A 12,484-nucleotide genomic window follows, 5' to 3' on the forward strand; every position below is an offset into this window, starting at 1 on the left:
TCGCCAGCTCCGCAAATGTGTTGTGGATACTTAGGTTAAGGAGCTGAGCATTAGAGATGCTGGGGTGTAGATGGAGGGTGACCTTCGTACATCTGTTTTTGTTGTTAGCCTATCAAAAGATGGCGCATACCCACACTGGGGGATCGGCCAAGAATCGGGTGGCTATGCAGCTGAACTCAGTTAATAAAAAGAAAAAGCACGTGGGAGCGCAACAACGGTGAATTCTTCCTCATGAACAGAAAAGGAACGAAAGTTTTTATTTCAAAATTATAAGAATAATAATAAACAGAGGGATTAAATAATAACGATTAAGTCAAAATGTAATAATTGATAGAAAAGAAAAGTTTGGAACACTCAGCAAGGCAGTCGGTGAGATTCTATCAGGAAATTTAGAACAACGGTACAAACAGAAGTGTGGTTGAACCCAAATGTGGTGGCGCCAAATGATAGCAAGAGCGGGCTGCTCAAACTAAGGCCAAGATGCTGCAAGGGCTCCCCCAGAAAAATTTTTCTCAAAGAGTTGAATAGGCGACAATACAGCCAAAAATGTTCTATAGATTCGGGCTCACGGCAAAATGCACAAAGGGGAGAGAGCGCCAAATCCGACTTGTGTAAATAGAAATTTAGAGGGGGGATGCGGCAGCGCAGCCTCGTCCGTGATACTTCAAACTGCCGAGAGCAATAAATTTTCCTGTTCCAATAATATTTAAGGTGCTCATAATCCGCCGATGTTAAAAGTGTTGTGTCTTACGTGCTTAAAAACGCACGCCGCCGAAATCTAGATGCTGTAATATAGGCTGTAGCCGGGATGATTGGCAACACGGGGCCGCTGAGGGAAGCCTTTGCGAGATTGTCAGCAATCTCATTTACTGTCAAACTGCTGTGACAAGGAACCCATACTAAATGAACAAGGCTCAAATGCGGAGGAAGTAGGGATAAGAAAGTTGTTAAAATGGGACCGTCAACATGTGCAGCGAGAGACGAATACAAAGATAAAGAATCAGTAATTACTGCAACTGCTGTAATAGAGGGGTCTAGCTCACGTAGAGCAAGTACAACTGCTAGAAACTCTGCTTGAAAAATAGGGGTGAAATCTGGAAGGCGCACTGAAAAGGACCAATCTAAATGCGAGCAAAATATTCCCACACCTGCTTTATCATTGCATGGCGATGCGTCAGTGGCTATTGCTATATCTGTAGGTAGGGTCCTCAGATGATCTTCTAGTAGACCATTTAGAATACTCGGTGGCAAAAGTTTTGCATTTTTTGGGAATATGTCGTCGAAAACAATGTGGATAGCAGGCCCATTGCGAAGCGCAGGAAGGATATCATAAATGTTTACATCTAAAGGTTGAAGTAATCTATGCACAAACACTACCTTAGGAGAATTGAAACGAGTCTTGGGGACACCAAGAAAGGAGGTCGGCTGACAACAGAAAATGCTTTGGGAATGGTGGAAATGGGAATCATAGATCGTGAGGTAAGTTTGCACAGTTAAAAATTGAAGTCTTGACAAGAGAGGCGGAATGCGGGGTTCAAGGTACAGCACATTGGTAGCCACAAATTTTGGAAGGCCGAGGCACATGCAAAGAGTTTCCCTTTCTCAAAGTATAAGAGGACGAAGTTTATATGTAGCCGAGCCTGAAAAGAATACTGATCCAAATTCTAAAATTGGCCTGACATACATTATGTAGATCATTAATAGCGCATCTCTGCGCATGCCGTACTGGTGATGATATAATCTCCGTACCATGCCCACGGCACGAGCCCCTTTCGCCGCGACATGGTCAATGTGAGGTCGCCAGGTGAGTTTGTTGTCATAAATGACCCCTACGTATTGTAGGGATTGAACCTGCGGTATTATTTTTAACTAGAAAGTGAGAGAGACCACTGCAGGACTGTATAGAGGAAAAACAAGGGTGGCGCACTTGCCAACATTTAACTTCAGGTGTAATGCGCTCAACCAGTGCTCAAGTGTATTTAAATATGACTGCAACAGACCATACAAGAAATGTATATCTGGCGCAGCAGCAAAAAACGCAATGTCGTCCGCATAGACGTAAGTGCTTACATGCGGTGGAGAGGAATTGAGCTCAACAGAATATTAAAGAGCACAGGAGAAAGAACAGCTCCTTGCGGGACACCTTGCGTTTGTCTGTACCTCTCTGAATGAACACCATTATGGACACAAAAGAATTCCCTGTTATAAAGAAATGCAGATATCCATGCAACTATATAATCTCGAAATTGAAGAGACTGTAGCATAGGTATCAGGATGGAGTGTTCTACACTGTCGTAAGATTTGGCGACGTCTAACGTAACCAAAGCCGCGACCAGGCGTTGACGACGAGCAAGGAGAATTCTGCTCTCAAGATCAGCATGTACATTCCATATCGAACACCGTGTACATTCCATATCGAACACGTTGAATGTTAAAGAAATTGCCCTAATATTATCCAATTCATAGCCTTCACCCTGATTTTTAAGTAAAGGAATCACCTTGGACAGCTTCCACTCAGAAGGTATCCAAGCGTGTTTGAGAGAGTAGTTTATTAGGTTCAATAAGGAGCTGGGAGACTCTTCAAAGAGAATCTTGAGCATCTTTGTAGTAACACCATCAGGACCAGGAGCAGCAGCTGGCAATCTCTGGACAACTTGTGAAAGCTCTGATATATTTACTTGTGAGGCATTATCATTTGGCACAACTGGTGCAAACAACATTGGGCGCAAAGGTAGTAAAGACGAGAACCGCTTTTGCAGGCCGGTGGCAATTACTTCAACCGCCTGGATAGCTTCATCAAGTGACATAACTAATGTCTGAAAATTATGAGAGGACATGGGCTGTTTCCTAGACCGTAGAAAACCGAATAGTGCACGTCGGTTGCCCGCCTTTGAATTATAATCGAAGTGTTCTGAGTCATATTTTTCCTTCGCTCGAGAAACTGCGTTAAAAGGTGGCTGAAATAAATACACAATCACTCCAGTTATTCGGGCATTGGTTATGAAGAAGCTTTTTCCATGCTGCCTTCATCCGCCTGTAATCTCTTGTACAGTCCGCATTCCACCAGTTAGAAGAATTCCCTTTGGTTGGCCTCACCAGGAACTCCGACTTTTTACGGCTTTCCTCTATAGCCAGACGTGCTTGCTGACTGGTGGGCCTCGGAAATGTTAGATACTGAAGCAAGGGCAGAGCGCAACGCCGTCTGAAATCTGTCATAATTTACATGTGACCGCAACTGGGAAGACGCCGGAGTTACACGACATGTGATATCAAAATGAATAGGTATATGGTCATTTGAGGTGTCGCTATCAACAGTCGACCAGTTCGTTATGCCAATTCCATGACTAATGAACGTGATATCTAAAACAGATTGAGTGTGTGAGCGAAGATAAGTGGCCGATCCTGAAATTAAGCACAACAGGTTGTGATCAGAAACCCACTCCCAAAGGCGCTTGCCGCATGTATTAGTCCTAAAACCCCACGACACATGCTGAGAATTGAAGTCCCCAGCCACGAGAACTGGGTTTTTACAGTTAGCAAGTAACAAGTGCAGAAGTCTCACATCCTAGACACCATTGGGGAAATAACAATTTGCTATTTAAAATGGAGAGCACCCAGGAAGTACAAAGTCTAGTGCCAAAATCTCAAAGTCAGGAGATATTTGCTGAAAAGATACCATAGCCCTGTGGCAAAATTTTGAAGAGACTAAAGTTAGTAAACCCCCTCCTCTTGTCGAAATGAACGGTAATTTTTTATATGAAAATGTTTGTCGGTTGAATGCCACGTTTCTTGCAGAATTATGACATCCGGATTAAGCTGGGTAGAAATGCAGTGTAAATCAGTGGAAGCTGACAGAAAGGAGCAAAAGTTCCACTGCAGAACTCGCAACGACGCTATGGTTGCGAAAGCCTAGCAGCAGCAACTGCCTGCTCCAAAATGGTTTCCTTGGGTTTGGTGCCAAACTGCTGCTTCTTTGATTTTGGCTGGGTGCGCAGAGAAGGCAACGAATGAGACATGGGGGACCCGCTGCGCTTAAGAAGCCGTGCATCAGCCTCCACCATCTCGGAATCATAGATTATACCAACAACCCTCGAAGTACCCGAGATAGGTACAGCGGAAGGGGCAGAAGTTTGTTCCTGGGGCTGTGATGCTACTGGAATTGTAGACTGGATAAGAGGAGAGGGAATTGCTGTCGAAAGAGCTGCCAAACTGGCCTGCACGGCATGTGTAAGCTGAGTCGCTAGAACGTTTGTAAGGCACTCCGACACATTTGCGACAATCTTTTCTACCATTTTAGAAACGTAAGCCTCCACAGCAGCCGCAATTGCCTGGGACAGCATTGAGTCTAACATGACACCTTGCCGAGCAGTCACACCGGCATAACCGTGGGCACGTTCTTTGACCTCTGAAATTGCGTCACGGCGTGAGCAGCGTTTTCTGTCAATTATCTGCAGAATTTGGATTTCCTGAGCTCGAGAGGGGCAATTTGAGTAGTTTGCGGAGTGGGCACCACCGCAAAGGCAACACTTCTCATTCTTCTCAGTGCAGGTGCTCGTTGAATAACCATCCCCACAGTTGCAACACCTCAAGTTGGATTCGCAACCGCCGGCGCTATGTCCATAGCGCCAGCAGTTGTTACACTGCAGAGGTCGAGATGATAACGGGTCTTCCCGAAAAATTAGAGGCCATGCGTTGATTTCAGATGGGCAGGAAGTGCCGGCAAAGGTAGCAATCACAGATTCAGTGGGCGTCCGCAAGTTTACATCCCGGCTACAGCGGTGCACAGCAACAACACCTGCAGTCGACAGAAGCTCAAGGGTCTCTGCCGGAGACAGGGAAGAGTCTACGCCTCGTACAATACCTTTCGTGCACGCCAGATGTGAAGGGATGAAGGAACTTACCCGATGGGAGGCAAAGGATGAGGAGTTTAGCAAATCTCTTACACAGGCGAGGTCTGGCGATCTGCACGGAATCCCGCCGCGTCCAAACTGGCGTACCTCTGAGATCGACCCATAATGAGAAGTCACCAACTGGAGAGCAGCCCGAACAGCACCAGGGTTGTTCATCTTGATTACACCACCATCCTTAGGCACCAGCGCGACAGGGATACTGCCGACACCACTGCGCAAAAAAGCTTCCAACGGCAGGAGATCAGGGGACAGATAAGCCGACCAGAGGGAGCTCCCCTGGCCGGGAGACTGGGTCGACATAGCCCGGGCTTACTGCCTTACCGCGCAAAGATGCGGACAGAAAAGGCCACAACCAGCCACACAAAACTTAGCCGATCGATCCCAGCAGAGCAGACAACAAGCGACGACCGTCTTCTTCGTGCAACCTTTACCTTCGTGCATCTCCTGAGGAGCGCGTTGATCGGGTCCCGCTTCTTCTTCTTTAGGGGGAGGTAGGGGAATGAGTACGCCAGTACGCCATGCGGCTCGTGGTGTTGGCTTGGGTGAGGCGGAGAGTGTTCCGCTCTCACAGACCAGCGCGCCAGTTCTCTACGTTCCGTACGAGACGAGTGGCTTGCTGTGTTCGCGTCTGGAGAGCTTTTATGGTGTCCCCGTGCGCGCCATGGGAGTGAAAGACGAGGGCCACGATGCAAAACATGGAAACTAGGGGAATGGGGTGGTTCCCTAGCATGAGTCAGAGGGGAGTGTGGGCGGAGTCGTGCGCCATGGGGCGATAAAGGAAGAGTTTTGATGTGTAATGATGGCCATATGCCCAGAATTCTGCTCAGTTCTGCTACATTGCTTGGTGGCTTCATTTCTTTCGCGGTATATACAACCTTTGTTCTTAAAGTTTCGAGACTGATTTTTTTCTTTTTTAGAAATGATTCCCAAAACCAAATGTTGGTGCATATGAGTAGCCCCATCTTTTCGGGCTAACCTGAGCTATTTATGTTAATTGCTGTGGCAGCCTCTATATGGCACTATATGTAAATAAATACGTTGTCACTGGTTGTCAGCGCATTCTACTGTGAGCGAATGTGGAGAGATGGAAGTCCCCCTCGAACAGCGTGTAAACATATAATTCTTTGTGAAGCTTGGCAAGACAGCCATACACACGTATGAGAAATTTTGTGACGCTTACGGCAAAGAGACATTATCGCGGGCGCGAGTTTACAAGTGGCAGAAGAGGTTCGTTTCGGGGAGAACTTCGGTGAAGACGACACAAAACTGGAGAGCCCTTCAATTACACGGAATGGAAACAACGTTTCTCGGATCAGGGAGTTATGAAGCTAGTAAGTTCCTCCCAACCATTGTTTAGATGTGCTTGATCGAAACCAGAATTTATCTCCAGTTTATAAAAACTTCTGCAGCTGCTACAGAATCTGGGCTTGATCCACTGTGGGGGTTTGAACCTTTCTAGGGGAACGCACTTAATCAGTTGTGCAAGCTCTACAAAGATCCTGACATTCCAATTCGCCTTTACCACCGGTACCATGCCGGCACATCAATCTGTAGGCCCGTCAACCTTAGGAATAATGCCCATTTGCAACAGTTTTTAAGTTCAAGCCAAACGCCTTCCGTGGGGGCAACTGTGACTCTGCGTAGTGTGGTTATAACACACAGAACTGCGTTTGAGTGTAGTCTTATCCGGTACTCTCCTGACATGGCATCGAGATTACCGCAAACCTCGCGGTCCGGTGCGTTACAAGTAGAACTCTTATGCATGACAGTGTCGACAAGCTTCACGGCTGTTAGTGCCTCCAGAGCAGGCAAACTGAAAGGACATGTCGCAGCGGGCTGACTTCAGAACATACTTAGCGTGAACGTTCACTTTTCCAAATGATTTCTACCTCAAATTTGCCCAAAACCTTGAGGCGTGAGCCCCTCGTTGGTTGCCTAGGTTTCCTGTCGACATCATTTGTTGAATGCTATAGCAGAGTGTCCCTTTACGTCATCGAAATGCAGAATCGATACCTGCCACTGAAATGTGTTCTCCAAGTTCAGCAGTGGAGGCTCTTGAATGTCCGGCACTGTGAATATTTCCGCTACGTGCATCTTCCGAAGTTTCGCTTCTCTCACAGGTGACGGCTTCAAACTTCTGACACCATGCCGTAGCGGCGCCCGGCCGTTATCAGCTTGAGCGTCGTAATGGAGTGCTGACCCTGTCAGAGACTCATCGACGAGAAACGGCGTCCGTGCGCAAGCTCAGAGCCAAAGAGACCCCTAAGCTTATTTCAGCCAATTATATACAAGAACCATAGTGTCACGATTGTCGCGTGACTCGCATAGAGATGAATGCTAGCACAGCACCAGCGTAACATCCAATGGATCTAAATACTTCGTATCTGTTCTCAAGCAGCAAACTTAAATGCTTCACACTTGCGGTAACCCTGCCAAAGAACTGAAGTTATGGCAAAAATAAATAAAGTGTTTAAACCGCCTCCTGAAAGCGAAAACGCTGCACACTTAATCTGGTGCACTAATTATTCAGTCCTTCTCACAGTGCACGCACGATGAATTCGGTCTGGCTGCTTAAGTACGCTGTGCAGCAAACTGCCATTTGAAATAAATATGCTTGAAATTCACTCAATATTTCATTCAGTACTTCTTTCAACCTCAACTTACAGCTCCTTCGTAGTACAGCCCCTTAGGATTTTCCATGTTCCTCTTTTCTATCCATTCCTGAAATACACAAAAAATACAAAAGCTTGTACCAGCCCCAAAACAAATACCAGATAAGCATAATAAAGCAAGCCGAACAAAACTTTCACCGCTACGAATCAGGAATTACAAACACACTTTTTCACATGAGAGATGAGTCACTAAGCTATATGGGGATGCAAAATGTTATTTCCTGAACTATATTGCTGCTCAATGTGTGTCTCTAGGTGAGAAAAGCTCTCTATTATGTGTTGTGGTGCTCAAAACTACTTTACGAAAAAATAGTGTGGGAACTACAACAAAAGGATGTTATGGCGGTTTACTTGGGCTGCTTGATGTATACCCTACGGATATATGAAAATTATGCAGGAATTTTCAGCGAATTGGCAGTGTAAGTTGCCTATCTATAGAAACATTCTCAAAGTAGACTAGGTTTCAATGAGGAATAATTACTCATTAGCATGAAGCTTAGTGCCGCACAGTCCTATGCTTGTATGATTAGTCGGAAGTTTCGCTGTGAACATATCCCAGAGCACTTGCGTACTTTCTTCTAGATCTGAAATCAGACGTCATCAGGCTTTTTTGCCTCCTCTTCCTCTTTCATTCGAAAATAAACAATCAGATTTATATCTCACAAAATTTCTTTAGAGATCATGAAGTTTAGTGGGCGTGTTTTAGTTTCAGATGCAAGAGAAATCCTCGGAACGTTTCAAATTTTTTAGAACAAATGGCCTACAGGATTGAGGTCGACTGTGAGGAGGGATGCCATTTTGGCAATGCAGTCGTATGCAGCATCACGGTACGTGTCGATCTCCTGCAAAGAGAAATGCAGCACGTCACAATGTCGAAACATTGACTCTATGTCACAAACATAGCTTGTACTCAAATGGAACCCAGATCTAGAATTCGCACAGCGCGGGCGAAGCCACCAGCGCTCTACAATATTCGGTCTGTGCCTACAATATCTTAAGCCTCAATATAGCGCTGGCAAGAGTAGCGGGCACAAGCCAGCCAGGACTCGTTCATGGCGCTTAGTGCATTCGGCTTTCGAGCTCCTGCAGCCAGCTGTGGCTTCCAGGTCAAGGACCGTCAGTCACGTCCGAACGCCTATATTGAGGCGTGTATTTAGGAGAGCCATTGTTTGGATAGGCGACGCACGTGCTGTTTTTTATTTTATTTATTCTTACCTCAAAGGCCCTCAAGGGGGCATTACATCTCATCTAGACGAAGCCACTAAGCAATAAAATGTAACCAACATTTTGTTTATAGCATAATTACTATAGTGGCCATCCAAGCCCCTAGAGTATCTTTGATAGCGACGTACTTGACTAACCGTACCCAATACGGTAGCGTTAACAAATTATATTCTGACCGTTTGGAAGTTTTTTCGCGGGTACCACAGGGATTTTTTCTGGGTCCTACTCTTTTTCTAAAATACGTAAATGACATTTACACTCGCGTAGCTCACGGAGAAAGCATGAGATTGTTCGCCAATGATGTCATATACACTCCTGTACGTTCCCATGATGATCAGTTAAGACTTAATACATCATTAGCTAACATCGCTCAAGCATGTGACGGATGGGGAATGGACATAAATATTGCGAAGGCAACATGTATGAGTATAACTCGTAAAAGGAAGGCACTTTGTTTCACGCACAATAACAACGGAATGAACATCAGCAAGGCACATAAAGTCAAATATCTGCGCGTAACATTTACGAGTAAGATAAATGGGATGTACATATCACCAATACGTGCACCAAGGCCTATAGACAGTTACAGTTTCTGAGTAGAAAACTTCTGACAGCACCATCTAACGTTAAGTTTATAGCATACAAATCCCTCGTACAACCAATCCTGGAATATGCATGTCCCGTTTGGAATCCCCTACCGGCATATCTCGTTGATAAGCTAAAATAAATACAGCGCATGGCCCTTCGTTTCATCTACTCGAAATACTCGCGGCATGACAGCGTGACATCCGAGCTGGCATCCCATCGCTGTCTAATCATCGCCGTGTTTCTGCTTTGAAATTTCTTTTCGTTCTGTATCACAATCGCATTAACATAAATAATCCACATATCTGAAACCACCTTATCATCACTCGCGCAGGATTAATCACGAAAAATATATCAGACCGTTCGCATCCCGCTGTAAACATTGAAATATTCGTTTTTCCCTTCGACCCTCGAAGAGTGGAATAGATTGCTACGTGATTGCATCAATGTGGGTACAGTTGATTTGTTCAGTAAAAAACTGAGAGCTTGCACAGTCAGTGAAGCCCTTGAAGTATTCACTAAACCTTTTATTGGTTGTTTGTAGAAATATATTAATGCCCTTACTTATTGTCAATTGCTATTGTGACTGCGCACCTTAGGTCGCGTCACGAAGCACTCTCTGCTTGGACGAAACTATGCAATCACTCCTGTATGAGCCTAGAAAACCAGCTATACAGTACGGTCAAATAATAATAATAATAAACTAGGCAGCACTCATAAAATGATCCTTCGTCTCTCAATGAGCCCAGAAACCACTACCTTTGGAGAGTAGAGTCACCCACAGAATCAACACGGATTACGGAAAGCGTGGCTTGGACTGCCGCCAGCGCCGCGAACCGATAGGCATCTCATGGGAGATAATGCTCCCGGTATGTTTGCGGCGGCTGACCATGGCTGGTGCGCAGCTCGCTTTGACTGCTTTTTCGCCAGTGGCTGACCGTCGCGTAGACAGCGCACTCGTTGCGACGGTATTTTTCCGCTTCTTTCACGCGGATGCTGTCTGGCACGGCCGGGCAACACGTTGCAGTTTTCTTATTGCGGAAACCCGAAATGTCGCGCTAAGCTGTCTCAGCTCGTGCTCTCGTGAAGTCGTGTCAGCATAATATGCAAGGGAGCTCTGATAAGCAAGTGGCTCGATTGGTGGCGGCCGGGTTCCCAAGCTCGGTAATCACAGGCGTTGCAGAAGGCCTCCTACAAAAAGTCAAGGGCGCCATGTTTAAGCGGCCATCGCAGCGAAAGAAGCAAGCTGCGAGACCTGAAGTTGTTCCGTATGTGCACAGGGTCGCCCACAACGTAAAAAAGGTAGCAAATAGGCATGGCGTGCCAGTCGTCTTTTCGGCTCCATGGAAGCTTGCTCAGCTCAGCGCACGCGTAGCCAGCGATGGAAAGAGGAACGGTTGCAGCAAAAAACATAGAAAACACTTTGTGAAGTGCTGCACCGGTGTGGTCTATGAGATACCACTGACCTGCGGGAAGGCCTGTGTGGGCCAAGCGGCCCGGTGTATCAATGACCGTGCAGCAGAGCATGTGCGCTCGCTCAAGGAAGTAGGAGGAGCGCAAATACCCAAGCACTGCGCAGAGTGCAAGGTGTGTCACCGAGCGGCTAAACATTCGGCGGGGGAAAATTGCAAACAATGTAAAAAGTGTGAACCACGACTTCATGAGATAAAGATTCTCGGCAGGAGCGGTGATAGTAAGGCACGAGAGGTTTTAGAGGCGTACCACATCAGAAAAAGAGGAAAAGAGTGTGTCAGCGATACATCTGTGAACCTTGTTAAAGCTGAGATTGTATATCTTGAACGGTTTTGTCGATCGCACGTGAGATTTCTGTCTGGGCATGCCTAGATTTTTCTGTATATTTGCTCGCTTTTCAAGGAATAAAGTCAGATGAAGTTAGCGCTCGTCCTACGTCGTTCTTCTACTGTGTCTGTGTTTTTCGGCGCTACTGTTTTCCTTTCTGGATCAGCTCGTGCGCCTTCCGACTTTGCCCCGAAGGGTGCCGATCTAACAAAATGAATGTTACGACTAGTGCGGTGCGCTGCCTGAAGCTTGGAAGGGCACAACACTGCTCAAGCATTTATTTTGTTAGGTCTACAGCCTTCGGACAAAACTCGCAGGGCGCACGAGCTAAGGCATCGCCGCGCAATTTCAGGGTCCTGCGTTAAGAAAACTGCAGCGCGCTGCCCAGCGTGAGAGGCCGCATCGGAGAGAAAAACGCGGAGACACGCCCACGTAACGAGCGCACTGTCTGCGCGGCGATTGGGCACAGGCAAAAAAAGCATTGAAAGCTAGCTGCGCTCCAGCTATCCTGAGCCGCCGTACACATACCGACAGCATTATCGCGCCCCTATTAATATCGCTTCGCGGCACTGGCAGTAGTCCGTGCCACGTTTTCCGTCATTCGTGTTAAGTCTGTGGGCGCCTGTACAAAGGCTACTGTTAACAAGGAAAGGTTGTCACAAAACACGCGTTAATTGTGAAAGCCTGAAGACGACAGCGTTATTTTCAGTCAGCATCTACCTTCGCAGCATGACCTTTATTCAAGACGAGAACACTTCATCTGATCTTATTATATTACCCTCAAGTCTCGTTCCCAGCATTCAAACTGCTGGCAACTGCGAATTGCTGTGCAGACCTACTTCATTCAGCCTCTCCCGCCACAGCCATTCAAACCGTCTCTGACAGATGTTGCATCATCAGCGGTTGCAGAAATGCCCCAAGTAAAACATTGTTAAGCAAGAGCATGGGAACCAGTCAGTCTCTGCTAGCCGACTGTAACGGAAGCAAGCGAGCAGTAGTTAATTAGCGCCCTTGTGATTCCCACATAGAGACTCCGGAGGGTCACACTTCAGTTAAAATGGAAATACATGGGCATTGCCAACATATGAAGCCAATAAACAATACACCCTACTTAAATAAACAAAGAGCAGCAAGGGAGTAAAATCTGTGGAGAAGGGCAGGCTGCCTGAGCAAGACAGCGGGCATCAGTAGCTTGCGTGCTGAAACGTTCGCGACAGCACCGCCAAGGGGAAGAAAGAATGACTACTGTGTTTTCTCTTCAATTGTTACGAAAACCTGAGAGGCATTATATAT

At 46.4% G+C, this 12,484-nt stretch overlaps 1 protein-coding gene across 1 annotated transcript in view; it reads right to left on the reverse strand.

Moving 5' to 3' along the window:
* LOC144123019 (uncharacterized) overlaps positions 1 to 12,484 on the reverse strand; it is an 89,000-nt gene that overhangs the window by 22,734 nt on the left and 53,782 nt on the right. The window contains exons 4-5 of the mRNA XM_077655945.1: positions 8,347 to 8,424; positions 7,575 to 7,631 (exon numbers count right to left, since the gene is read on the reverse strand). Of these exons, the coding sequence (XP_077512071.1) occupies positions 7,575 to 7,631; positions 8,347 to 8,424 (135 nt within the window). The remainder of the gene's footprint in view (positions 1 to 7,574; positions 7,632 to 8,346; positions 8,425 to 12,484) is intronic.

This window comes from Amblyomma americanum, chromosome 3, assembly GCF_052857255.1.
Source record: "Amblyomma americanum isolate KBUSLIRL-KWMA chromosome 3, ASM5285725v1, whole genome shotgun sequence".
Lineage (NCBI taxonomy): Eukaryota > Metazoa > Arthropoda > Arachnida > Ixodida > Ixodidae > Amblyomma > Amblyomma americanum.